This window comes from Leopardus geoffroyi, chromosome B2, assembly GCF_018350155.1.
Source record: "Leopardus geoffroyi isolate Oge1 chromosome B2, O.geoffroyi_Oge1_pat1.0, whole genome shotgun sequence".
Taxonomy (NCBI): domain Eukaryota; kingdom Metazoa; phylum Chordata; class Mammalia; order Carnivora; family Felidae; genus Leopardus; species Leopardus geoffroyi.
Window position 1 is genome coordinate 20,684,991 of NC_059332.1, and position 26,564 is coordinate 20,711,554.

At 48.2% G+C, this 26,564-nt stretch overlaps 1 protein-coding gene across 2 annotated transcripts; it reads left to right on the forward strand.

Moving 5' to 3' along the window:
• Window positions 1-349: 349 nt before the first annotated feature.
• On the forward strand, window positions 350-26,028 carry TXNDC5 (thioredoxin domain containing 5). 2 transcript variants are annotated; one of them, XM_045497454.1, is made up of 10 exons: window positions 350-674; window positions 4,809-4,958; window positions 9,534-9,639; window positions 13,587-13,683; window positions 15,942-16,057; window positions 18,243-18,329; window positions 19,264-19,404; window positions 22,416-22,498; window positions 23,984-24,113; window positions 25,591-26,028. In XM_045497454.1, exons 1-10 carry the CDS (start codon window positions 403-405, stop codon window positions 25,711-25,713), a joined length of 1,305 nt encoding a protein of 434 aa, XP_045353410.1. In that variant the 5' UTR covers window positions 350-402; the 3' UTR covers window positions 25,714-26,028. The 2 variants fall into 2 exon arrangements, with proteins under 2 accessions (XP_045353410.1, XP_045353411.1); XM_045497455.1 differs by lacking the exon at window positions 25,591-26,028 and having other exon boundaries at window positions 388-674; window positions 23,873-24,005.
• Window positions 26,029-26,564: the final 536 nt, after the last annotated feature.

The window sequence follows — 26,564 nt, forward strand, 5'->3', positions numbered from 1 at the left end:
TTGCTCAATCCCCTCCATTCTGCTGACAGCCGCTCTTTTCTTCCTTTAGCCTGAAATCCCGGGGTCTTTGTGTGTGTGGCTACGATTAACCGACGCTGACATTCCCATCTGTGGCTTCCAAGCACTAGTCACCTTACTGTGGGCTGAGCGGGCCCCGGGGCGGCTGGCGGCCGGGACCACTCACCTTTTCCCCCCTGGCGCTGGGGGTAGGAGGACCACGGACGGGCGCGCGCGGACTCAGCCTCCGGCGGGCAGCGGGCGCGCGCCAGGCGCGGGGCGGGGCGAGGAAGGGGCGCGGCCTCTGCGGGGCGGTGCGCTGGGCGGCGCGCGGGGCGGGCGGCTGCGGGCGGGCGCCGCCGAGGGGACCGGCCGCCGCGGCGAGAGCGCGCCAGCCCCGCCGTGATGCCCGCGCGCCCCGGACGCCTCCTCCCGCCGCTGCCCCGGCCGCTGGCCCTGGCCGCGCTGCCGCTGCTGCTGCTGCTGGGCCATGGCGGCGGGCGCGGGGGCGCCTGGGCCCAGGAGCCGGGGGCGGCGGCGGCGGCGGCGGCGGACGGGCCCCCACCGGCCGACGGCGAGGACGGGCAGGACCCGCACGCCAAGCACCTGTACACGGCCGACATGTTCACGCACGGGATCCAGAGCGCCGCGCACTTCGTCATGTTCTTCGCGCCCTGGTAACTGGCCGCGCCGCGCTCCACGGGGCCCCGCACCCTGCGCGCGGGGGGCGGCCGGGCCGGGGGCGCCGCGGCGGGCCGGCGTGGGGTGGGGGGTCGCGCAGCGCCGGGGCGGCGGGGGCGGCGCGGGCTCGGGCCGGGGGCGTGGGCGCTCACGGCTGACGTGGCGCAGGGCGGCCGGGGCGGTGCAGGAGGGGGCGGACCCCGAGGGGGCAGCCGGGAAAAAGCCGTCCCGTCCCTGCTCCCAGCACACCCTCCCCCCCCCCCCCGCCCCCGAGTCTCCGGACCAGGGGGAGGGGCGGGTGGCCTTGTCGCCCTGTGGGGCTACCCCGCCGGTTCCGCAGCCCCCGCCCCAAACTTCCTGCGCCGGCCAGAGGCGGCGGCCTGCGGGTGCGGCTGGGACCCGTGGGCCACGTGCGGCGGCCGCCGGCCAGTGGAGTCCGGCAGTGAACGCTCGGAGGTCGGATTCCGTGCGCTCGCTGCAGGGCAGATCCCCCTGCACAGGGGTTTAGTTGAAAAATAGCAACTCTCAAAGGTGGGATTTCCCACTTTTGTGTGTTCAGGAGCTGGGAAAGGGTGGTCCGGGGAGAGAAGGGGTTCCTGTGCTACCCCGGGAAGCCGAGAGTAGTGCGAACGCTGGAGACCCCGTCGTGGCTCCGAGTCGATGGGGGAGCTGTGTGTGCTCTAGGCGACTGCAGCGCACTGGCCCCTCCACTCAAGGCTGACCCCCGGCACCTCCTCCCCACCTCTGTCTTGGGGCCTGGTCTTCTGGAAAGTGTGAGCTGAACGGAGCTCCTGCCTCGGTTCTCCGGTGGAGGCGTCCGTATGGGCCTCCGTGCCAACCCCAGAGACCCCTTCCCTGCGAATTGTCCTGCAGAAGGACTTCCTGATGTTCACAGAAGCGCAGGTAGTGCTTTCCTTCCAGCGCCTGGATGCCCCGGTGGAGGAAAGTTCTCATGGGGCAGAGCACAAAGCCAGTGTTAGGGCACAAGGCAGTTTGCAGGCTTGTTGCAGCACTCGGCATCCTTCCCCAGAGCGGGAGAGAGGCTCGCTGAGATGGGGGGAAGCGATGTAGGAAGGAACAGAGAGAAGATGCCCATGAAAAACGTCCTGTTCAGGAACTGTGCGGGCGGAAGTTGGAGGAAACTTTTTTTCTCTTTTTTTCCATATTCTGGCTGTTAACTGTATTTCAGTTCATTTGGAGTTAAGTCAACTTTGGGGGGCAAGTCTGAGTGAGAGCTGGCATTTATTAGCAGTGTACCCGTGGGGTACATTGTGTTTCAACTTCCCAAGAACCAGCCCCGACTTGAGGTTTTAGATCTTCCAGTGGTCTAGAAAATACTTTGTAGCATAAAATAATCGTTCATTATTAATAGTTCCGCTGTGAAGGAGTATTCTCAGTAACTATTCCAATTAAATACATTACTTAATTGGAGCCTATTTCAGTGGAATAAGTCCGTGGATTTTTTTTTTTTATCTTTTAAAGAAAAGCTGACATGTAGACATAGGAAGTCTGTGCAGTGCCGAAGGAGTGTTAATGTTGGAGTCTCAGTAATACCAGCGAGTCCTAGACTGAGCGAGAAGACTGGCAACTGGGCACTTCGTATTAAGTAAACTCCTTTTTCAGTGTATGTAACTTACAGATTTAGGTTTTTTTTTTTTTTTATGTTTAGTTTTGAAGGCGAGCGAGAGACCGCACACATTTGTGGGGGAGGGGCAGAGAGAGAGGGAGACACACAATCCTAAACAGGCTCCAGGCTCTGAGCCCTCAGTACCAGAGCCTGACACAGGGCTGGAACTCGCAAGCCATGAGATCGTGACCTGAGCCGAAGTCGGAAGCTTAACTGACTGAGCCACCCAGGGGACCCATGACTTACAGACTTTTAGGTGGATGTTCCTAGGAACATAGCTCTTTAAAGTTTTTGTTTGCTTCTTAATTATCCACTACAAAATACTTAGATAAAGATGTTGGGTTTCTATGAAGGCATTTAAAAGTTAGACCTTAAGGGCACATCGGGGCTCAGATAGAACAGGCTGTGGCCTACACCATTCCCCCCATCTCTTTCCAGGTTTAGTCTCTGGAATGTTGGAAGCCCACATGTAACTTGGGGGCAGCGACAGCATATAATGAGAATATTGCTCTGTATACCTGCACTCTGAACCTGGCAGATGTAAGGTTATCCGGCTGTAGATTTTGTGCTAACATCAGGACACGGCTTCTGTATGGCCGATGTGCATCACCTTGAATCTGGTGACTGTCAGATTAGGAGGGCCAGGTGGCTTTGCTCTATTACATGGTCACAGATGCAAGATTTTGAATTCAGCTACTGTCCCAAAGGTTCATACTGTAGCCACAACGGTCCCAAACCAGAAGTGCCCACTACATGGCACCTGTGGATGATCCATCACTAAAACATTGCCAGACACTCAGTACCCGTTAAGCATGTGCTGGTTACTGGAAATAAAGTTGTAAAAGGAACAGTGCTTGTCTTCACAGCACTTGAGCTGTATAACTTATATAACTTAATACAACTTAGGTATAATTCTGATTTTCCTTCACAATTATCTTCCAGAAAAGAGGGAATCATTTTGTAGTTGAGTTTCTTATAAAGCAAGGATTCTCTTAGCTGGCCAGGAAAGTGCTGCTTAGGGAAGACACATTAGCTTAAGGCAGACTTTTTTGGTGCTGCCTTTCAGTGCTTATGACAGAGGTCATCTGTCAGAAAAGAAGAGAGGCAAAGAAATGTAACACTGATTTTGTTGAAAAATTACTTTGAGGACATAGTGACCATTTTGAGTGTTGGGTATTCTTTATAAACAGGCATTTATTTTTTTTTACGTTTATCTATTTATTTATTTGGGCGGGCGGGGGGAAGAGAGAGAGAGGGAGAATCCCAAGCAGGTTCTGCACCTTCAGTGACCTCGGGCTTGAACTCATGAAACTGTGAGATCATGACCAGAGCCAAAAATCAAGTGGGTGCGTAACTGACTGAGCCAACCACGCACCCCTATAAGTAAGCATCTTAAAGATCACTTTGAAAAGCAATACGGCAGCCAGTTTCTTTGTAGATACCATGAATATACACCAGGTGAAAAAAACAAAAAACACAACAAAAACTCCTATGTGCCATAATGCTACTGTGACTGCACCTGAAGCTTGAGATAAAGTTTCCATGCTGACTCATATAGTGTTCAAATATGGCACTACAGAGAGCTGATAATTAAAAAAGGTGATCAGTTATAGGACTGAAAAAGTAGATTTAGTGATGGACAAAATGCTGATGCTGTCAAGAAACGGGAAGAGTAGCAAGAAGCAATAATTCTAAGTTAATGTATTATTTTAACTGATAGGGGATTTGAAAATGTACTCTCAAATTCATATAGCGAATATCAGAAGTATACATTTGGTTGCGTCAAACCGAGAAGTTGGGGTAGCCACAAACTTTTCTAAAGTTTCTCATTGGGGAAAGTGCAGAATTGAGTGAATTTTGAGGTTGTCTCGCGTTGGCAGATACTTAGTTATTTAGTAGAGAGTCCTGACTAAATAAAATAGGGGCGATTATGGCAGGCAGTGTGAAGCTGCTGCAGTAGAAGGAGAGCAAGGGAACTTTCCAGAAGAAGAAGAGTAGAGAATGGCATCAGACAGCCTCGGTAGTCAGAGCCGACTTGCTGGAGGAAGCGATACCCAAACCAAACCTGAAGGGCAAATAGGAATTTGCCATGTGGGCTTAGGGTGGAGGCGTCAGAGAGGGTGTGTACCAGTGCCCGTGTGCAAGCCAGTCTGTCCCCCTTCAGAAAACCGCAAGTAGTTCAGTTTGGCTCCAGGTTAAACTGCAAGCAAAGGAGGGCAGCAGGTGTACAGAGGTCAGATTGGAGGTCAACAGGGGCCAGTTCAAGGAGGATCTGTCACAACACCTTGCTATGTTTCGGTTTCCTGCTGAGAACAATGCGGGAACTCTTTCGGGGGCTGGAGGCCGAGGAGTGAGGTTCTGTGGTAATTGTGAGCCATCCTTCCCTGCTGTAGTATAAAGAAAGGATCAGAAAGGTCCACTGCCGTATGGAAATGGGTGAAGAGGTGGCCTGGCACCCCCTGACCCAATATTCAGTGTGCTTGCTCCCCTCCCCTTGTTCCAGGTGTGGACACTGCCAGCGGCTGCAGCCCACTTGGAATGACCTGGGAGACAAGTACAACAGCATGGAGGACGCCAAGGTCTACGTGGCTAAAGTAGACTGCACAGCCGAGTCAGATGTGTGCTCCGCCCAGGGGGTCCGAGGATACCCCACGTAAGTGGGAGGGGCCCGTGTTTCCCGTATGGGTCCAGGTTTTCCAGAGCCTTTTGCCAGCTGCACTTGGCTAAAGAACATTCAACTTAAACTTCTGGTAAATTTTTATGTAGTTCTGAAGAGTGAGGAGATGATAAATGTAAGCAGGCAGTCCCTGGTGTCGGGGAGAGGTTATACTTAACACTGTCTTGTCTATATTAGATGTCTTTTTGTGCTGTATTTGGAAAGAGCCTTTCATTAATCAGTGTCGGGTTTCCTGTCTGTAAGGGAATGTGTTTGTGAGACAGAAATGGCGGTCTCCATGGGGTCCTGTCAGGTTTGATGTTCACAAGTACCTTTATGCAACGAGCATACTTTGTCATCAATTTTACTTTGAGTTTTTGGTCACTCTGCTATGCTTAAGCATCCTTCCTGGAGTAATTTTCCCATGTGACTAGCACAAGGGCTGTTTCTGTTGGAAAGAAAAGTGACAAACTGGAATATGGCAGTTCTGACCAGCGGTGCTACTTACTCCCTTGACAGTTAAAACAGGTTTTTTTGGTTTTAAGAAGTAGAAATTGAAACTGGCTTAACAAGCAATAGAGGGATGACTTAGAAGGCTGTGGAAGAGGCTCTGAGGCTCCCCTCCAGGGGCTTAGGGGCCAGTTTTTACCTTTACCTCCTTAATGTGACTTAACTTTCCAGCTCTGCATCTCTCTGTTGCCACGGTGGGCTCGGGCTCACTACCGATGGGCCCAACTGGGGTGGAGTGTCCGCCCCAGACAGTCCTTGTGGCCAGAGAGGCAGGTACTGTAGGAAGGCAGCAGTGCCCTCAGACCACATGGCAGGCGTTAAAGTGAAGAGCTCTGCTCCAAAAAAGGGAAGAAGCTGTGTCCAAAAGGATGGGGGAGGGGCTGGCCACTGCGATTCCCCAAATATTTATTCAAATTGATGAATGAAGTGAATTCTTATAAAACCTGGGCCTGTCTTCAAACCCGAGGGGCGGCATGGAAAAGTGGAAGGAACTCTGGGTTGGAACCTAGAAGCCACGTCTGAATCCCGGCTCTACTGTTTACTTATCATGCAGTCCTGGCCACGCTGTTTAACCTCTGAGTCTAAAGTAGGATGTTGATACCTTACCACCCCCACCACCCTCATTGTTGTATGAAATTACGTGTTTGTAAATACTGACCTCAGCATACTCAATAAATGTTAAAGTTTTCCCTTACGTTCAGAAATTTGGCATTTTCATAAAGGACACTGGAATTCTTGCTCTTTGGTGACTGCTGCTAATCCAAGTGCCATGATTCAAATCAGATCAACTACGATGTGTGCCTACGATAGGTACCATTGTCCTGTGCTTCATAGCATTGCCTTTAAAGTAAACGTAGCTTAGATGAGGGGCATCGCAAAGAAGCTGTCAGTGAGTAGTGGGACGCACGGAGGAGGTAGATGTTTACCTGTTTGGAACCTGTTACTTTCAAGATGCAAGGGCAACAGAGATGATTGGCTGAGGTGTCTACTGTTAAATAGCTGGCTGTGTGTGGCCATGTACACCACCAACCACACCACCAGGAAGTGAGACAGGACTGGTGATAGGCTGAGAAGGGCAAGTGTTAGGGGGCGTCAGAGGGGGCAGTAGAGGGTTCCACCAAAACCTGGTCATAGGAGCTCTCTGGCTACGACGTCAGTTACTCCATAGATGTTATTCACAGATTTTAAACGAGCCGCATTGGATCGTGTGTCCTGGTTTAGAAGATGTGGTCTGTCCAAGAAAACCATGCACTGGTTTTGTGTTGTTAAAAAGAACTAGAATGAATCCACATTATACTGAACATTGTTTGGCAAGGAACTTCTGTAACCCTCAGAGCCCTACACACAAGTGCCCGAGAACAGGTTCTTGTTTTTTTTCCATAGAATGCAGGAGGCAGGGTGTGCTGCATTAAAACGAGTCACATGAGGGCACACATGAGGGCATTCATGCATTGACCTGCGTGAGCTTTTACTTCCTCTGAAACAGTACTCATGTCATAGAGATACATGAGTGAAAATGCCTGAGCGTGCACCGTGGGTCAGTGCATTCGCTTTTATGTCATTCTAACCCTGGTACCTTCAACTGAAATAAAGGATTGCACAGGGAGGGAGTTTGGGTTCCCATGTTCCTAGGGATGGTTCACTGTGCTTAGAAAAATGTTTTGAGGTCATGCTGTTGAGCCAGTAAGGAATCTTTATTATCTGGGAAACCGTGAGCCAGAGCAGGGCTGAAGGAGGTTTGCTAGGGCTGCCGAAGCAAAGAACCACAAACCATGTGGCCAAAGAGACCAGAAATTTATTGTCTCATAGTTCAGGAGGCCAGAAGCCCAACATTGAGGCATTGGTAGGGCCATGATCTCTCTGAAACTCGGAGGGGAACCCCTCTCTGCCTCTCCCTAGTGTCTGGTGGCTGCTGTAGTCTTTGGGGTTCTGTGCTTGTGTCTGCAGCACCCCAGTCCTCTGCCCTTACACGGCCTTCAGCCTCTGTGCATGTCTCTCTCTGGGTCCAAATTTCACCTTTTAAAAAAGGATCCCAGCCATATTGGATTAGGTAGGGCCCATCCTCGTGACCTCATTTGAACTTGCTTGCCTGTATATTGATCCTATTCCCGAACAAGGTCACATCCTGAGGGACAGGAGGCTTGGACTTCAACAGATCTGCTTTGGGGGACACAAATCAGCCAGTAGCACTGTCTCCTTAGTTGTGCTAGGATTTTGATCACAGATTTCCAGAGTGACCCATAAATGGAGATTTTTTTTCCCCCTACAGTCTCCTTGAAAGAGAAACAGATCACCAGGAAAAGCAGATGCCCCTGTGGAGGTTTGGGAATAGCAGGAAAGTTTGGGGCTGTCCTTTAGGCTTGTACCCCGGGGCCCACTCCCTATCCCAGATGCCCTGGACAGACTGAAAGGTCTGTAAAGGAAGCTCTGATTTTATCCCCTAGGCTCTGTGAACCTAAGGAAGAACCCAGGCTTGGGCAGGATAAGAAGATTTCTAATCCAGTAAGAAGAAATTAAAAAAAAAAATTGTTTATTTTTGTTTTGCTCAGTGCACACCAAATCAGAAAAAGTCACAGGTTAGATTTTACTGCATTTTAATGTTAGCAAAGAAATGAGGAATGGGTTTGGTAGTGCCTGCTCCTTCCTAGTAGTTTGAGGATCCACCTCCTTTTCCACTCTGAAGAGCTGTGGTGGGGAGGTGCCTTCTGGAAGAGAGAGTCGGGGGTGGAGGAGTACATTAAGCATCTTCTAGCTCTGTGGGCATAACACGTTTCTAGAGCTTCCTGAGGTCCCAGGGGTGGGTGTGGGCATTCGTGATTGTGAGATCATTGGGGTTGCTTAAAGTGTTAAAGTTCACGAAGTAACGGATATACTGGCCAAAATGGTGAGTTTAGCTTTTTGTTACAGTCGTCGTAAAAGTAAAAGCTACTGAGGAAGCGGGGCACATATTCTTTATTGGAGGCACATTAGGGATGTCACCCTAAGTCCATCACAGGATCTTAGAGCGGGTAAGGCCTGTAAGCCTGTTGTGATTAAAGTGCTGATTCCGGCTAATGTGCTGGTTTTCTTGTACTGCTACAAAACTTCCTTCTAAGGCCTTTGGGGAGTTAGCTCTTCAAACCACAGTTCTGATATCTGCATATCTTGACTTCTGACACTCTGCTCCTACACGTCTGGCTCCTATTGCCAAAGTCCACAGATGTGCCATAGAAGTGATAAGGATGTTTGGATGAACAGCTCACCAAAAAGTGCTCGTCTGTGTTTCTTTTCTTCTGTCAGTAGCCATATTCCCTGCCCCCACTCCTCCATCCTGGACACCCTCTATTAAGTTTTATCTAGAGCGTATTTGTCCCCTACCAGTGGAATGATACGGGATCTGGAAGTGTAATTTCAGTCTCTGACAATGTCTTTTGCTCACCCACTAAAGCAAGTGCTACATATTCTATCTGCAGATACCTTCAGAGGCTAATATATGTAGAAATAGAAAAGACTCCTCAGTGGGGAGGTGGATAGACCATATCAGCCAGTGTCAAGGCTATTCTTATAGCTAGCAATGTAAATCTCACAGAACCTGGATATTCGTGCTTTGTTAAGAGTTGAAGAGCTGACAAGGTAGCGTGGAAATACATTTATTGCAAAACAGTGCTATTTCTACTACAGCTTTAATTTGTTTTTAAACGCAGCACGTAAAAACTACTAAAGCCTAGGAAGGATGACAAATCCCTAGCAGGAGAGAAGCTTGGAAGTTCTGTCAACCAAACGTTGGTGGCTTGGGTTTTCACTCACGACATCTTAGACTTGATGTGTTCCACTCAGTCTTATTTTTCTTGAATAAGTTAAGAAACTTTTTTAAGTGTGGGATTAAATGGCTATGTTATCTTCTAGGACATTCTTTTCCTTTCTTTTTCATGTTGTATCAGAGGGCAGCAGGTCTGTGCCTGGCTGCGGTCCACTGATTGCCTCCCTCCACAAGCTTGCCCCCCGACGGGACAGCGCTGTCTACTCGGAGCACTCTGAAGGATTTAACAGTCTGCTCTGTCCTGTCCTCTGTCACCCTTTCAGCTTGAAGTTTTTCAAGCCTGGCCAAGAAGCTGTGAAGTACCAGGGTCCTCGGGATTTCCAGACACTGGAAAACTGGATGCTGCAGACGCTGAATGAGGAGCCTGCGGTGAGTGCACATGAGGCTTCCCTGCCTCCCGCCTGCTCTTTCTTCCTGTAGTTTCGGGGTAATAAAGAGGCCACTTCAGGCAAAGAAAAGTAAAGCTACCATTTCAAAGGAACTTTTTACTCTTTTAGAACTAATTGATGCTGTAAGTAAAAATGAACTTTTTTTCCCTTCTCAATTTTTGTTGATTTTGGTAAAATACACATAAACTTTACCATCTTAGCCACTTTGAGTACACAAATTCAGTGGTGCTAAGTCCATGCACCCTGTTGAGCAGCCATCCCCACCACGTGTCCCCAGAACTCTTTGCACCTTGTAGAACTGAAACCATGTCCCCGTTAAACCAACTCCCCAGCCTTTCCCCTCAGCCCCTGGCAGCCAGTCCTTCTACTTTCCGTCTCTATTTTCACTGCTCTGAGTATCTTGGTGGAAACAGATGAAATTTTGAAAAGCTTTTTATTATGGAAATATTCAAACATGAACAGAAGTAGGAAGAGTCTTATCTTCGGTGCATGAGCGAGGAGCTGTGTAATGCAGATGGCCCCGTGTGCCTGCCCCCACCTTCCACAGTTACCCCCATTTTGCCCAACTTGTGTTATCATACCTGCCTTCCTAGCTCTTGTTTGGCTGCAGAGTCAGCCCTGGCAGAGTGTCATTTGTGAATATTCCAGTAGCATCTCACAGGTGCACGCTTCCCACTTCCTGACATAAACCTCTGGGCAAGTCTCGCATGTAATACAGTTACACTAATTTCTTAGCATCACAGGGTTGACTTGGGGTCCAGTCCAGGCCGGCTTCGGCCCTCTCCTGCAACCGTGAGCGGTACAGCAGGGTGACTCCCTCCTTGTCCTCTGCACTCTCAGTCCCCAAAGGTGCTCACTGGCCTCGCCAATAACCTAACGTAGTAAATACTCGTAATACTGTCGGTGTCTTAATGGCCCTCCCTGCGCTAAGGGTGATATCAGGAAATGGTGGGAACCGTATGATTTCTGAGATATTTTTCAAAGTTGTAGGTCTGTGTAGAGTTATACTAAGCGTTTATAACCCTCCCCCTCTCCAGTGGATGTTGGGAGCCTTGGTTTTGACCTGGAAGCACTCAGAATGCGTGGCACTTTCTGATTGGCGCAGAAGGCCCGCGGAGGCGGGGCGGATTGGCCGGTGTGTGGGCCCTGGCGGGGCAGGTCTGGAAAGACGAGGTGTCCGGTGCCACTGGTGTCTCTGGTGAAATAGAACCCCTGGAGTCTCTGGAGGCAGTTGTAATCCCGCAGTCCACTAAGGCTGCTTTGTTGTGTCAGGTGGGCTTTCGCGGATCCGAGGGTTGTCGGTGCCCATGCGCAGCTCCAGCGGTCTTTGGGGGGGATCCACTGCTCCCGGTGCCGTTTCCCGGGGTGCCTGTGTGGTCCTTCGGCTGTCCCCCGCATTCTCTGTAGATGTCGCTGCTTATCCAAAACCCACCTGCTTCTCAGGTGCTGCTTTACCTCACGTCTTACAAAGTCTATCTATAACTGCGTGGTGAGGAGCGTTGGTGTTCGCGCTGAATAAGTGTCCAGCAGGGACTTCTCTAATTTTAGGCACCAGGGGAAGCCACAGACCTCTCAGGGAGTGAATTTGCATCTTTGTCATGGCAAGAGAGTTACATGAGCAGGTGGAACTTTCATGTCGATTTAAACTTAAAATTGTTTCCTCTGTGAAAAGTGCTCTGAGTGGAGGAAGCCGATTTTAAAGAGGGAGTAACAGTCTCAAAAAAAAACCCACTTACAATACTTGTTTTCCACTATTCCACCAAAAATCCAGTCTACTGTGAGGACGTTTTTTCAAGGAACCAGTAGCCCTTAACAGGATGGCAGAATGACTTCTCTGGTGCTTCAAGCTCCCGTTTTGAGGAGCGGCAGCCTCGGGGCAGGCTGGGAGGGACAGGGAGGCCCCGCCCCTTCTGGGGGCACAGTGTCTCCAGATGAAGGGCCATTGCTGCTTGGGGTCCACCTGCTGCCATATCCTAGTGTCAGAGCAGTAGGGATCTCAGGTCATTGCTGGAAAACAGTGACAATGTGCCTTCCTGTCAGAAAGTTCAAATAGTCAAACCTTATATTGCAAACCAAAAATTTTTTTCAATTAGAATTTGCCTTTTATTGTACATGAAAACTTTTTAAAAAGTTCTCCATCTGTGTTTATACCTAAGTAACTTAACGTATGCATTTTTATATTTAAAGAGGATAAATTTAGAGTTTTCCCCTTAGTGTTATGGCAATATTAAAGAAACTCAAAGAAAAGAAACCCTGATGCTACATCTTAACTTTCAACTTCAACTTTTATATTTTCCTATTTGCTTCTGTATTTTTTTTCTTAAATAGTCATCATCACATAAACACAGTTCACTTTACTAGTGATGTTTTTGTATAGTTATATCATCTCAACATTGGTCATATTTTATATTATGTGGATTTGCCATAATTCATCTCTTCTCTGTCAATGGATATTTAGGTTGTGTGTATTTTTTCTATCATCAGAAATGCTTAAGGAGCATGTTTATTTTTGTAAAAGACATTTTTTTCTACTTTTGAGTGATGTTTTTAGAATATATTCCCAGACATAAAATTGCCAGGCAAAAAAAAAAAAAAAGAAGAAAAGAAAAGAAAGAAGAAAAGAAAGAAAAAGCAAGACTACTTTTATGGCTCTTGATGAACATTGCCAGATTGCTTTCTTAAGAATCTGTAAGCTCACAGTCACCAGCAGGGCAAGACTGTACCCATTTCTGTGGTATACTGTGTTTTTGCCATGACTGCAGGGACTGCTCTGGTATCTGCCACAGGGCAGATAGTGACAGTGCCCCCTCCCCCCAAGTTTCATAAATGAGCATTGAACATCCTATAAAGGGTGACATACAGTGTTTTGCATTATTGGAACTCACTGTTTGCTTAGCCACCATTCTGTCGGGCATCTTTTCGTGTGGGTACTTAGCACTTGGAAAGTTTTGACAGGCCCGCAGCAGCAAAGAAAGCTTCACGGTGCTTTACGATTACAACTCTGCACAGCTTTGAGCTGTCAGCACTTTTTGAAGCTTTTAATAACTTGGCTATTCTTTCTCATAGAAACGTGTGAACTGCCAGATAAAAATTGAGTAATCTACATCCACGTGTCTATAGCAAAATGGTGATTTTTCTGATCCAGCCTCAGCAATGGAGAACTTTAGACTTGTGTCCTGTGCTAACTGCCTAGTTGTACACAGTTGGTACCCGCTCAGGGACTGGCAGAAGCATCCTTTAAAAAGCCACTTCTCGCTCCTGTGTTACATTTCTGTCCCAAGCTTCGTTGAGTGAATTAAGAAGCACGACTCAGGTCTGCTCCATGGTTTTCTCACTCTTGCGAGAAACAGTCACCATCTCTTCTGTCCCTTTACCAGTCCTTCACAGTTTGTTACCATTTGTGTGAACAGAGGATGGCCAGGCCCTTCTGTTCTCTGATGGTCTCTTGCTCTCCACTGTGTCTATCTTGCTATCTTTGTATTTTCAGGTACTACTTCCTTTAGAGCCAGTCTGTCAGGGATTTCATTTTGAATTCCATGTGGAATCTGAGGTCACGCTGCAAAGAACAGGGCAGTGTGCTTGTTTGGGGTGGGCCTCTCCTTCAGTTTGTCTGCTCTGTTCGTCTGGGGACAGCGAAGAGCAAGTTGGGGTGGGGACAGGCATCCCTGGCTGCCTTGAGTGCCGATTCTGGAGCACTTCCTGGAGGTATGGCTGGTGAGGGGCCTCCTGCTGAAGTGTCCAGACGATCTGACAGAGTTGGTTCCTGCCTCGGCCTCCCTTAACACAGCAGCATGCCCCAAGGGTTTGATGTAGCCAGATGAGGGAGGAGATCTGCAGAAGGTTCCAGACAGACACAGGTCACCTCCTCAGTTGGTTTCTCTATGTCTTCACATACAAACCCAGTGACTGTTGTTTTGTTTCTGTTAGACACCAGAGCCAGAAGTCGAACCGCCCAGAGCTCCTGAGCGCAAGCAGGGACTGTATGAGCTCTCAGCAAGCAACTTTGAGCTGCACGTCGCACAAGGTATGGCGGGTGAAGCTCATGGGTGCTCACAGTGGGACGCACACTCTTAGAACCACTGACCGTCCGTCACTCCTTGATTTGCCGGGCTCTTTCTTCCTGCCACTTGAGGGCTCGTGGTTACCATCTGTGCACTTAGCAGTGGTCTCTTCAGGACCCGTAACGTCCTTGTACAGTGCACTTCCTCTTAGAAATCATTTCTCCTTTTGTCTCTCTGCTTACAGAAATGCCAGTTTTAATGCTAGTTAAAGATGTAAGTTTTGGAAAGCTCACAAAGCATGAATGGGCACGCTTAATTTGTATACTAGTTAGCGTATCCTTGGATAAGAAAGTATTTATTTATATTAATGTGAATCATATGCTTATTGACCAGAGGCAGAAACAGAAGTTTCTCTTATGTGTTCAAACTAGAATTTAATGGGACCATTTTAACGTGTGAATCAGAGTAGGTGTTCTTGACACTTAAAACGGTTTTTTGTACCACATCTCATTTTTTTTTGAAAACGCTCTCCTAAATAGTAAAATGATCTATATACGGTTTCTAACGTAAATAACCCATAAGTCCTTTATTCACATATTTCGGAACAATTGGCTCAGCACTGAATGACTTGAAAGCAAATTCAGCTTCCTTGTTGCTCTCCATTCTCAAATGCTGCCATGGAGAGAAGTCCTCCTGTAAGACTGGGCTGGAAACATTGTGAAAAGGGCTTAACATTATGTCTGGCCCTGTAACTTCATGCCCGCTGGGGGGTTGAACCCCCCCTCCCCCCCAACTTAAGGTCTAAAATAACTTACTGTGATGCCTTCTTTTGTTTTCCCTTTGTGTTCAAGGTTGTTATTTGTACCAGGGCTCTGGGGGGGAGGGGGTGGTGGTGACAGTACAATTTCAGGGTGTTTTCCCCAGTAGGGGGTTCACTTTAGTTCCCATAAGCCCAGCTAGGACTCTCTCTAAGCAAATCGTGCCTGAAGGGCAGCATTGTGGAGATGCCACCTTGTGCTGCTCACATGAGGATCTGTCCTCAGAAAATGACAGTCACCTCTTGGCCTTAAAGCTTCCACTGATACTCTGGTAGGTTCCTTCCTGGACATCCTGTCTCCACCTCACAGCACAAGTTAGTGTCATTATCTGTCCAGAGAGGCATGGCTTCAACCTCATGGATCACTTGCTAGTTTTTTGAATCAAGTGTTTCACCATTTCCCTCAAGGTGTCATTGCTGTGGGTGACAAAGCACTGCCATGAGCGTTTGGTGTGGCAGTGTCCTGTGAGCCTATGTCACATTTTGATGACGTACTCACAACCTGATTGTGGTCTGGTCTCAGCCTGACATCTTTCAGGCCCTAGGCTGGTCAAGGCAGAACAGCCTAGAAAAAATCTTCAGTATCCAAATGACGATGTTGTATGGATTTGGGTTTTTTTCTCCTAGCCAAGGCACTGATACTGTTTTTAAAACCTTCTGTTTTATTGTCAAACAAAACACAGACACAGAAAGCCCTCAAACGTAGGGCTTAGTGAGTTGTCATAGAGTGGTCAGCCTATAACCACCGTCCAGTTCAAGAAATGGCACTGCCAGTCACCCCGTGCCCTGTCCAAGTCCCAGTCTTCCTGCCCTCAAGGAGGCACTTTCCTTGCTTTTCTTCATCATTCACTATCCAGATGTGCCTTCCTTACATTATAGTTTAATTTGTTCTTTATTTTACCTACGTCTCTCTTGTGTCTCAATCTACATGTTCCCCCAGCATGTTTTTCTTCCTTGTATCCTTTTGCTGAGCACATAGGTTATTGGACCTGTAGAATTCCCCAGTCTCGACTCTGACAGCTGTGTCCCCATGGCATGGTTGAACATGTTTCCCTAGATCCGTTAACTTATCAGGGTTGCCAGATGCCGATAGTCTCATTAAAACATCCTTTCTTCATTGTTTTAGGGAGAGAAACTTGCCCTCATTTATCATATGCTTATCCAGTGGTGCAGTTTGTGTAAGAAAGGTGGGATAATTGCCTGATTCTTCCCGTTTGTTGCCAGTTCTTCAAATAATGTGTTGGTTCCCTGTTGTCCTCCAAAGATGACAAATTAGATTTTGTTTTGAGGATTGCTATGAGTTCATGGATATACACTTACTTGATGGAGTCTCTTTTTTACCAGTTAAAGGGTTCATACTGCAGTTAGTTTTGCGAGAGGACAAAGATCAGATCCTTGCATTCGATCTTGAGTAAGGTATTAAGTCACTCCTTCTCCCTCCTCTGTCTTGGCTCTCCACTGAAGGCGACCACTTTATCAAGTTCTTCGCTCCGTGGTGTGGTCACTGCAAAGCTCTGGCTCCAACCTGGGAGCAGCTGGCTCTAGGCCTTGAACATTCTGAAACTGTCAAGATTGGCAAGGTAAGTGAAAGCCCTTATTAAACTGGAAATAGACCGCCTTTGGCTGGATTAATTAGCAGAGTGGCCCATTATTCATTCTGTGTGCAAAGTCGCAAACTTGATTTATTAATTCCATTTAGTGTGCCACTTGATAATTCATTTCACCTTCACAGATGGCAGCCTGGTTTCAAATGTGCTGGCTTTTCCACAGCCTAAAGATAAATTATGGCTTTGGCTCCTTTGTTTATTTTGAAGCAATGGCCAATTCTGAATTGGCAGCCCCAGAGCCCTTTCTGCAAAGATATGGGGCACAGCCTTCACGAATGTTCACTGGCCGGACTTGGAGGCCATCCACATTTGACCTCACCCAAGAGCTGTCCCCTAGAGGAGCCTCAGCCCTGTGCTCACAGAGGCATGCAGAAGGTCCCCCTCCGGTGAGCCCCAGCTTTCACTGCTGCCTGGGAGTCTTTCCAGCTTTCCCCACTTTGCAGAGAGAAGCCAGAAGTGGTGTCTAACAACTTCTGTATAAGTGGATTTTCTGGAAATCTCCAGAGCGGCTCCCGGGCCATCAAGCACTTTTCATCTCACCCAGCCTTTGGCATCCACCAGATGTCCAGGCATGGGTTTCCTTTTATAAAGATCTCATGTTTTACTTTGCCAAAGGCCTGACTTGTATACAGAAGGAATGCTGCGTTTCCAGAACTGCAGCTCATGAGATGATCTGCCCGGGACAGGGAGATGGCCAAAAGCACAAGCTTAGGGTCCAGGCAGACCTGGCTGGCCAGCCTTTTTGACAGCTTCTCCACACCTCAGTGTCCCCTTTGCAAAACCACAATAAGACCTAACTGGGGCGGGGGGAGGTGGCGCGGGGAGAGTATGGAAGTCAGATGCTCAGTACGACGTTTGGCATGAAGCAGATGCCTGGTAAGTTGTAATAGTTGTCGTTCAATGGATTTTCACTGTTGCCTATTAAACACTTTTATTTTTTTAATGTTCGTATGTTTTTGAGAGAGAGAGAGAGAGAGAGAGAGATCAGGAGAGGGGCAGAGAGAGAGGGAGACACAGGCTTCAGGCTCTCAGCTGTCAGCACAGAACCTGACGCGGGGCTCAAACTCACGAACGGTGAGATCATGACCTGAGCCGAAGTCAGATACTTAACTGACCGAGCCGCCCAGGTGCCCCGTTGTTAAACACTTTCAATTATGTATTCTAGTTATATGTGTTCTTACAATTTTATATTTATTGAACATATCGTGGAAGTAGTCATAATTTTCTTGTGTTCTATCCTCCCCATTCCTTGTATCCTTACTTTAAACTATTTTATGAATTCTCATGGGCGATTATTTTCAGGTCATGTCTGTAGAGATTTCTAGTAGAACCAGGTGTGAGCCGACACAGTCTGCCCATGCGGGCTGTGGCCTCCGTCTCCGGACATGTGTGCGGCTGGCTTAGATTGGACTCTGAATGCCCCCCACCCAGACTTCAGGCTGGGGCTTCCTGTGCTTCAGTTTAATACTTTAACTGCCGACTTCAGTCTTAGGTGTGAATGTAATATTTTTATCCTACTTTGTTGATATCCTGAAAACCAACAACTTAGTATCCCACATAGCTGATTTTAACATCAGTAGAAAATCAAAGAGAAGTGACTTAGGATAAACGGTTTCATGAAAATGTTGAACATGCAGAATCTTGATAAGATTTAAGTGAAACAAATTTAAAGAGCTGTAATAGTTGAGCTTATGGAATTAAGAACATATAATCACCTTAATTTGATATCTTTTGAGTTATCTTTATTTTATACTGAATACTCCTGTTTCAAAACTCCTTAAGTGTGAACATGAGAATAAATATCGCAGCTGGTGTTGGTGTGGGCCCCTCTCACCGACGGCCAGGCCTCCCCTCCCCAGATGTCAGGCTAGGCTCCCCTTCTCCATCTGCTAACATGCTCCAGGTAAAATGTTGCTTCCTAAAAATTGGCATTTTTAAGTGAGATAAATAAGTCCTGTCTCTCAAACAAATCCCATCCCTCTGCTCCCTTAGCTCAGGTGTATTTTGGGGTAGGTTTTAGGAAGTCTCTCCCCAAACTGCCACTTGCTGGCAGAGATGCTACAGATGAAGTATGTAAAGTACTGAGTGCCCAGTGATCCATTTAGCAGGGAGGCTCACGAAGAAAGGAACTGAGAATCTGGTCTTACTTTATTTTTAGGTCGACTGTACGCAGCACTATGAACTCTGTTCAGGAAACCAGGTTCGTGGCTATCCCACTCTTCTGTGGTTCCGAGATGGTCAAAAGGTACGTACGTCTTCAGGTCCTGGTATTGAGACCAAGTGCTTCTCTTAACCACAGTGGGCTGTTGCCAATATGAATTGTTTGGGCACTGGTTTGTTTTTTTTTTTTTTTAATTTTTATTTATTTATTTTTTTTTTTCTTTTGAGAAGAGTGCATGAGTATCCATGTGTGTATGAGCAGGGGAGGGGCAGAAGGAGTTTTTTTTTTCAGTTTCATTTCATCTGAGAGAGCACGAGCACGAGTGGAGGAGGGACAGAGGGAGGGAGGGAGAGAGATAATCCCAAGCAGGCTTTGCACTGTCGGCATAGAGCCTGACTCGGGACTTGATCTCACAAACCGTGAGATCACGACCTGAGCTACAACTGAGAATTGGACACTTAACCAGCTAAGCCACCCAGGTGCCTTGGGCACTGGTTTCAAGGCATACGTAATCAACAAAAACGTCTTGGCCTCGATTAGTAAGATTTGGGTAGTTGACAAAAACGGTCAGTTGTCCTGCTATTTTGAAGCATTCCCATTGGCTGAGGTTAGCACTAGAATAGCTTGGGCATACCGCCGGCTGTAGCTGTGCTCTGGCCACAACCGTTGAGTGGAGTCAACACTGGCTCCCAGTCACTGGCACTCACTCCCACTCTCCTGTCTATCCCTGGCCGATGGTCAGCTTCTCAGCACACCAGAGTCGGCCCCAGTCGTGACTCTGGGCTCTGCAGGAGGCAGGTGCTGTCAGGTTCTCTCCCCAAAGCTGAGGTGTTTGGTTTGTAACGTGCACTCTCGTGTGAAGATGAGCGTGCGAATGCTGCCCAGTCCCCACTGCCAGGGTGACGGCATCAGTGGAGGTCTCATGGGGGTGAGTGGGGTCGGGACGAGGTTTGAGCGATTCAGAACACTTAAGTGTACTAACCTGACAGCATTTTTGTGCGGCCCTTACCTTGGACAGATTGACCAGTACAAAGGCAAGCGGGATTTGGAGTCCCTGAGAGAGTATGTGGAATCACAGCTGCAGAGCACGGAGCAGGGAGCCCCGGAGGCCGTCGAGCCGTCAGAGGCCCCAGTGCCAGCCACTGAGCCCGCGGCCAAGGTGGGTGTCCACTGCGATCAGGAGCGCCGGGGGTGGCCCACCACCTCCTGCCCACAGAGGCCGCTCTCCTCAAATGCTTTGCACAGAACGGCAGTTGGGGGTCAGCAGAGAGTAGTTCAGATGGTTGGCTGAGGCTGACTTTTCAATGCGAGACATTTCCTTCAGCCACTTTTAACATGCTTGTGAGGGGTAAACCTAGGAGCTCCTCTGAAATAAACGTGAGACAAATCCTAGGAGTATTTGGCGTCAAAAGCTCTGGAAAAGTCATCCCTTTTTGAGTCAGTAATACCTGTACTTGAGGGCATTTGCTACATGAAAGTTTGGCTGCTGTTAGGCCCCCGTTTCTGTCCATTTCTACCACCTACTACAGTAATTTGACTTTCACCCCGTGGTAAAGGCCCCTGAAAGGTCTGCAGCAGGAAAGATGTACATGTTGGAACTGAAAGGCACATTGCCCGAGGACATTTAATTTGCTTAGGCAGGCAGTCTCTGACTTACTGTGCTGTTGTCTTCATTCACCCAGTAGAAGGTTTCAGATCCACTTGTTCTGCATTTATCGAGCCCGTTACATTTCAGACACTGTCCCAGGCCACCAGGAAACAAAGGCAAATAATAAGACTCTTTCCCTACCTGTGAAGGGTACCTGTTCTAGAGGGGAGACAGATGAGAACTTGGAGAAGCAGATGTCCCAGGTGTGTGACCCAGGAGTGTGCAGGCCCAGTCATGATTGGGGCAGGCAGGCAGGAAATGTCACTTGAAGAGCTGAAAGGCAAATTGGTAATTGCTGCAGAGATGTGGACGTGGAGAGAAAAGGCTTGTCTGAGGAAGAGCGTGAGCAGAAGCGCGTTAGTGTAATCGGCTGGGCGTATTTGGGGCAGGGCCAGCCGTCAACTGGAGGGAAGGGGGTGAAAAGGACAGGGGGTGCGGTGCAGGATGCCAGAGAGGGGAGGTAGGAGCTGGATCATAGAGGACTTTGTCGGCCAGCCAAGGATTTTGAGCTTCATCGTATATTTATAGGGATCCAGCAGAGGGTTTTGAGCAGATTTGAATTTTAGATGACTGGCAGAAAGAGATGGAAAGTATGAAAGGGAGGGGAAGTCAGTGTATTAGGCCAAAATGATGATGAGACCCCGAAACTAAGGCTGTGACAGAGGGTGGAGACCAGGAGACAGCAAGCGTAAGGAGCCTCACCCTCCTGAATACAGTCGGGAAGGTGGGGTGAGGGGATGACCGGAATTGTGGCATACCTGGTGGTCAAGGGCACCAAGCGTGAGAGAAGGACTGAGGGGCGGGGGGAAGGGAGGTGATCAGGTCAGTTTTCAAGTTGCTGATTTTCAGGGCTGTGGTGGACATTCAGGCGGAGATGTCCGGTGGACAGTTAAGTAGGACTCGGGAACTGAAGCAGGAAGGATATGTGCACTAGAAGGGTAGCCTTAGGCGTCAGCCGATGATGAAGCCGTGGGTGAAAAGGAGATTTTTCAAAGGGAGTCAGGGAATGTTTTCCAGGAAAACAGAGCTTGGTTTCCTAGCTAAGAACCCTAAGGCCTATTTGTCAACAGATTTCCAAGCAGAATACTTAAGTTGCTACATCAATTTACACCAAACCCTTAGCTGGGACACCAGGATACAGTGGGCAGGGGAAGGGGCAGCATGCCCTTGTCCTGTGAGGCCAGAGCAGTGAGTGTGCAGATGTGTGTGACCACCCTCCTCCCGGCCCCCCCAGTAATTCTTGAACCCTCAGCATTTACATAGCAGGTCCTGACTTGCTGGGACCATCGCTCTCTGAGCCCTCTAGTTGTTTGGAATTGGAAAAAGACAGTCATCCACTCCCTCCTCGTGGAGTGGGGACAGGAATGGGCCTCCTTGCCCCCTACAGCCCATGCCTTAGTTGGACTCTTAGGTTGGGGACTTGCCTAGGTGTTAGTTCAAAGTCGGAGCTTTGGTTTAAGAAGTAAACGAATGATTCTGCAGTAGTTGCAACCACATACGTTGGAGGGGACTGTGTCACGGTGGTTCTAAAGGTCACCATCCCAAATTGAATGTAATTATACACTGTGGATGTTTTCATCAAACACAGAACAGTTTCTATTTATAACACAGTTTTCCAGCAGTAAGTAGGTCTTTCAGTGAGCATGGCGTCATGTTTCTGGACATAAAGAAAGATGGTAGTGTTCTACAATGGGCCCCTTGGCGGGCTTCGCCTCCGAGTCACTGACACGCGTTACTCGATGCCAGACTCAAGCGGAGCAGCCCTGGTACGTTTAGCCACATGATAAATCATCATTTTCTTGCTCTCGTGAGAGAATCACAGATCCATTTCTGGAGAAACCCAGGAACATAATTCTGCAAAGAATTGTCAAGACCAAATTGCTTTAGAGCAGGCTCCCTCATGGCACCTTCCCCCTACATTCTCCAGCCAGAGCTTAGATGAACAGTTTGCACGTTTACTTTGAATTTAAGAAGGCTAGGATACGTAAAACACGTATCCTTGCCTGTGGTCTTGCCACTGTCGACTCTGAAGGCAGTACACAGAGAAGGGAACTTGTGCACATCCACGTGCTAGGAGAGCGGTAGGGTCACTTCGAAAAGACAGCAGGTGCACGCACATCAGGTGAGCCAGTGAGTCGGTGTCTGGGACTCTCCAGTCGGCGTCGGAGGCCCTGGGCCGGAGAGGTGCACACTGTGGCACAGGCCGCACAGAGCCAACTGGTCCACACCATGGAGCCCTGAATGACAGCAGCCACACCTTGAGCCCCTTTTCCCCCCCAGCGGCCGGGGAGGACTGCGTCCTGCCACCTCCTCGAGGCATCTCCTGGGCTCAGGACCTTGGGGACCTACCTGTGGTGAATCATTGTCCCTTCTTGTGTAGCTTGTGAAATGCACGTTGTACAGGTATCTCCGTGTGACCTTGGAGCATGTATGACAGCACTGTTAAAAGATTATTGATTTGTATTTCTGTAATCCCTGCTTTAAGTGATGCCTTGGAACTGTGGCCATTCTGTCCCCTGCAGGGCACCCTGTTGGCACTCACGGAAAATAACTTCGATGACACGATCGCAGAAGGAATAACCTTCATCAAGTTTTATGCTCCATGGTAAGTGACCGTTTGATGAGAAACTGCCTTGTCTCAGTGCACTTGAGCCCCATCAGAGTTCTCTGCTCATTAGGCACCGCTCTAGACTCGATGTTGGGCCTAGATGTTGCTACATTTATACATAGGTTAGGTTCTAGGAAATGAGGAAAGGTTATTGTTTGCACCTATATTCAGGTATGTTGAAGTTCGGTTTGGTGGTACTCATGAAGTTATTTATAGAGGATGAGGCCAGTTTATTTTAAAATTCAGTCTGTTTTGGAGAAAACATGACAATGTGACAATAGAGAATTAGGATGGCCATATAAAAGTTAAGCTTTGTGGTATCTGCCCTTGTCCAGATAGATTGAACATCCATATCACTATGTAGCTTTGCTCCTTAGTGTCTGAGACGTTGAAGAGAAATCCCATGGGGCTCCTGGGCAGCCGTCCTATATGTTACCCAATTACCCGAACCTTCCTGCTGCATGGTCCTCAGAGACCGGAGCAGAGAGGGCGACACCAACTTTGTGCCCAAGGCTCCCTGAAGTGGGGCAGGTGACAGGTGCCAAGAGTCACCTGCACTGCTGTAACTCTGCATGTCCTTTCTTTCCTTTGAACCTCTGTTTTCTGAGCTGTAAAACGGGAATAGTGCTTTGTCTTCACAAACAATCCGCTTAGAAAAGCACGGTCTCAAGGAAAGTGTTAGGTTTTGTTTCTAAACACGAACAAGTAAGGTCCAGCGTGTCACTTCTGCTCTTCGGTTTGTTTTCATTCCAGGTATTGATGAGAAACCACAGGGGCAGAGAAGAGAAGTCAGGGAGCACGCGACTCACAGGAGTTGTACAACTTTTGTTCTTAAAGAATAGAAACACTAGTCAATAACACCTTTACATCTATTATTTTCTTTTTTTTTTTTTTTTTTTTTTTTTTTGAACCTAAAGCCATATAGACCAAGTATGAGGACAGAAGATCCCCTTTCAGTGAAGGGGTAAAGTGCTGGGGAAGGGGGAGGGTTTGCACAGAACTTGGCTTGGACTTCACTGCTCACAGCGAATGGATGACGTTTCAGGGAAGCTTTCAGGCTGCTCTGACATTTTGAGACCACAGCAATCAAATCTAAAATGAAACGTCTTTAAAAGAAGTTTTTGGTGTCCATTTTCTTTTCTGTTCATCAACTCCTGCTCATGGTGCACTTGCTTCATTCATAATCCAGCTAGCTCAGTTTACCACATCCTGGAAATGGTCTCAGAATCTAAACTTGCTTTCAGACCAGCCTGTTTCCATTCAGTTCTCCAAAAGCCTACTTTGGATGGACTTCGAATTCCGTGTCTGGGACGGAGGAGGAGGAAATGTTAGCGCACCCAGGGGGGAATCTGATATCTTACACATTTCTAGGCAATTGCGGACTGCCTCGTACAGAAGAAACAAGGCTTGGCTCGGCAGCTGGATTTAGGTGAGTGAGCTTGACCCAAGACTTCAATAAAGCTGTCGTTGTCCTATTCCTAGGTGTGGTCATTGTAAGAATCTGGCTCCTACTTGGGAAGAACTCTCTAGAAAGGAATTCCCTGGTTTGGCAGAGGTCAAGATTGCAGAGGTGGACTGTACTGCGGAACGGAATATTTGCAGCAAGTACTCGGTGGGTACATGCAGAAGAAAACCCTCCCGGGGACCCTGAGTGTCGGGAGCACGCCCACATGGAGCTGTCATCTGGTGTGGTGGCCTCAACCAGGACAGACCACAGGGCCCTCGTCGTCTTTGCGAAGCGCTCCTTGTGTCCTTTTGAGGCTGTTGCTTCATTTTCGTTTTGAAAAGCAAAAGAGGGGGCGCCTGGGTGGCGCAGTCGATTAAGCGTCCGACTTCAGCCAGGTCACGATCTCGCGGTCCGTGAGTTCGAGCCCCGCGTCAGGCTCTGGGCTGATGGCTCAGAGCCTGGAGCCTGTTTCCGATTCTGTGTCTCCCTCTCTCTCTGCCCCTCCCCCGTTCATGCTCTGTCTCTCTCTGTCCCAAAAATAAATAAAACGTTGAAAAAAAAAAATTAAAAAAAAAAAAAGAAAAGCAAAAGAGATGCTCTGCCCGAGGAAGGGCTTTCTTCTCCCACTGGTTACACACCTCTCAAGGGGGACTTGAGGCCTTGCTGTCTGCATAGAAGGCTGGGCGGTAACAAGAAGGAGGTGCCACCTCGGCACAGCCACTTGCTGGCTGAACAGTCAGCTGACTTGCAGCCTCATCTCAAGCCCCTAAGTGGCTTATTGTTCAGCCCTGAGCGTGTCCTAAAGTACAGTGGTTGAGTAAGGGAAACCCCTGACTTCCTCCCGAAGGGACTATCCCAGCCAGCCAGGCTTCCACTTGGTTTTAAGCGTTGCCTTCTTTCTGAGCTGCTAGCACAATCTGATAGCCTAAAAGGTTTGTAGTTCACATTTTTGCTTTTGTGCGGTTTTCTTAAAACATGTGGGGGCTCTGGAGTTCCCTCATTAGATTGAGAATAGGTGCAACACAGACGTCATTTACTCATCACTCGAAGGTGCCATTTTTTCTGGTGCCTTAAAGCCTTAGAAAAGAGCTGGAGATGTATATTCTTGTGACTCCGCGGGGGCCACAGAGTGGCTGGGCATCCGCAGGGGGCTTGTCAGAAATGCAGTCAGGCCCCACCTGGACCTGCGACATCAGAATGTGTCTGTTCACCGGGTGCCCAGGTGGTGGCATATGCACGGAAGCTCCAGAAGCTGTACTTCTGGGTAAAGTCCTTCCTTTGACACTAATCCTGAATGCGCTTTTGAATTGGAAGGTGAATAACCCTGAGGCTTTGCTTTCTTGTACTTTTTAAACGGTCTGCACCTTTTAAAAATTTAACCATGGGGGTGCTGTGCTGACAGCTCAGAGCCTGGAGCCTGCTTTGGATTCAGTGTCTCCCTCTCTCTCCCCTGCTCATGCTCGCTCGCTCTTTCTCAAAAATACACATTAACAAAAATTTTTTAACTTAACCATGAACTTCCCTGGTTACAACTTTAGGAGTTTTTTTGGCAGGGGGTGGTGGTGGTGGTGGTTTATCTCAGAAGCAATTTGTATGTGACCTGGACCACTGGTCTTCATACTTTTTTTTTTTTTTTTTGAAGGTACGAGGCTATCCCACATTGCTGCTTTTCCGCGGAGGGAAAAAAGTCAGTGAGCACAGTGGAAGCAGAGACCTTGACTCGCTGCACCACTTTGTCCTGCGCCAGGCAAGGGATGAGCTGTAAAACCCAGTCCCAAGTCGCCCGGCCACCCGTGCCCAGGGTGTGGGAGCTGAATTGTGCAGGTGTGGAGTTTCACGTGGTGGTTTTTCAGAGAGCTGAATGTACTAAACTTGTGGTATCTTCTTTGTGTGTGTGATTTTTAAGGCAACACACTCTACAAATTCTTTAAGTTTCTCTAAGTAAACACGTAACTCATGATCCCTTCACAAACAATATTTTCAGTGGCGATCTGTCGTCCCCTTTACCTTTCTCTTGATGAATCTAAATGGTTTCCTTTGAGACTAAAATAGAGTTGAGAAAAATCAAATTGCTCAACTACTTTTGGCTCCTGAGTGATTCTGGTGAAAGTATCATCTAAAGCATCGTTTGTGAACCGCCCACAAGTTCTGGAAAGGTGGCAGTATTGATATTCTGCTGATCTTAAGGTCATAAAGGACTTGTTAGTAAGGTGGTTGGTCAGTAACTTGGAGCAGATCTAAACACAGAAACCCCACACCTCTGGAAGATACCTTCACGTCCACCCCTGGCTTTGCTGTTTCTGTTAATACTACTCTCATTGCGAGAGGTCAGCCATAATGAAAGCAATGGTACTTCTGACGTGTGCCTGAGTAAGACAATGCTGGTGCCATAATGTGTGTGTGTGTGTGTGTGTGTGTATGCTTCTGTTTGTTACTCACAGGTGAAAGATTTATTAGGTTCTCATGCAGCCAAGAGTCTATGTGAACTTTAAGATTTGACGTCTTCCACAGAAGATGTGGCACGGAAAGTTTCACAAGACTTGTCCTGACTATTCTGTTAACTCATAGAAAGATTCTGGTTGTATTTGCCACCAGGGGGGCAAAAGGACTTAGGCG

Excerpts from the sequence above, each read along its gene's own strand:
- TXNDC5 (XM_045497454.1), top strand. The coding sequence starts at position 403 with ATGCCCGCGCGCCCCGGACGCCTCCTCCCGCCGCTGCCCCGGCCGCTG. Across the intron at positions 675-4,808 it reads GTCATGTTCTTCGCGCCCTG|GTGTGGACACTGCCAGCGGC; the intron begins GTAACTGGCCGC and ends CCCTTGTTCCAG. Across the intron at positions 16,058-18,242 it reads AAACTGTCAAGATTGGCAAG|GTCGACTGTACGCAGCACTA; the intron begins GTAAGTGAAAGC and ends CTTTATTTTTAG.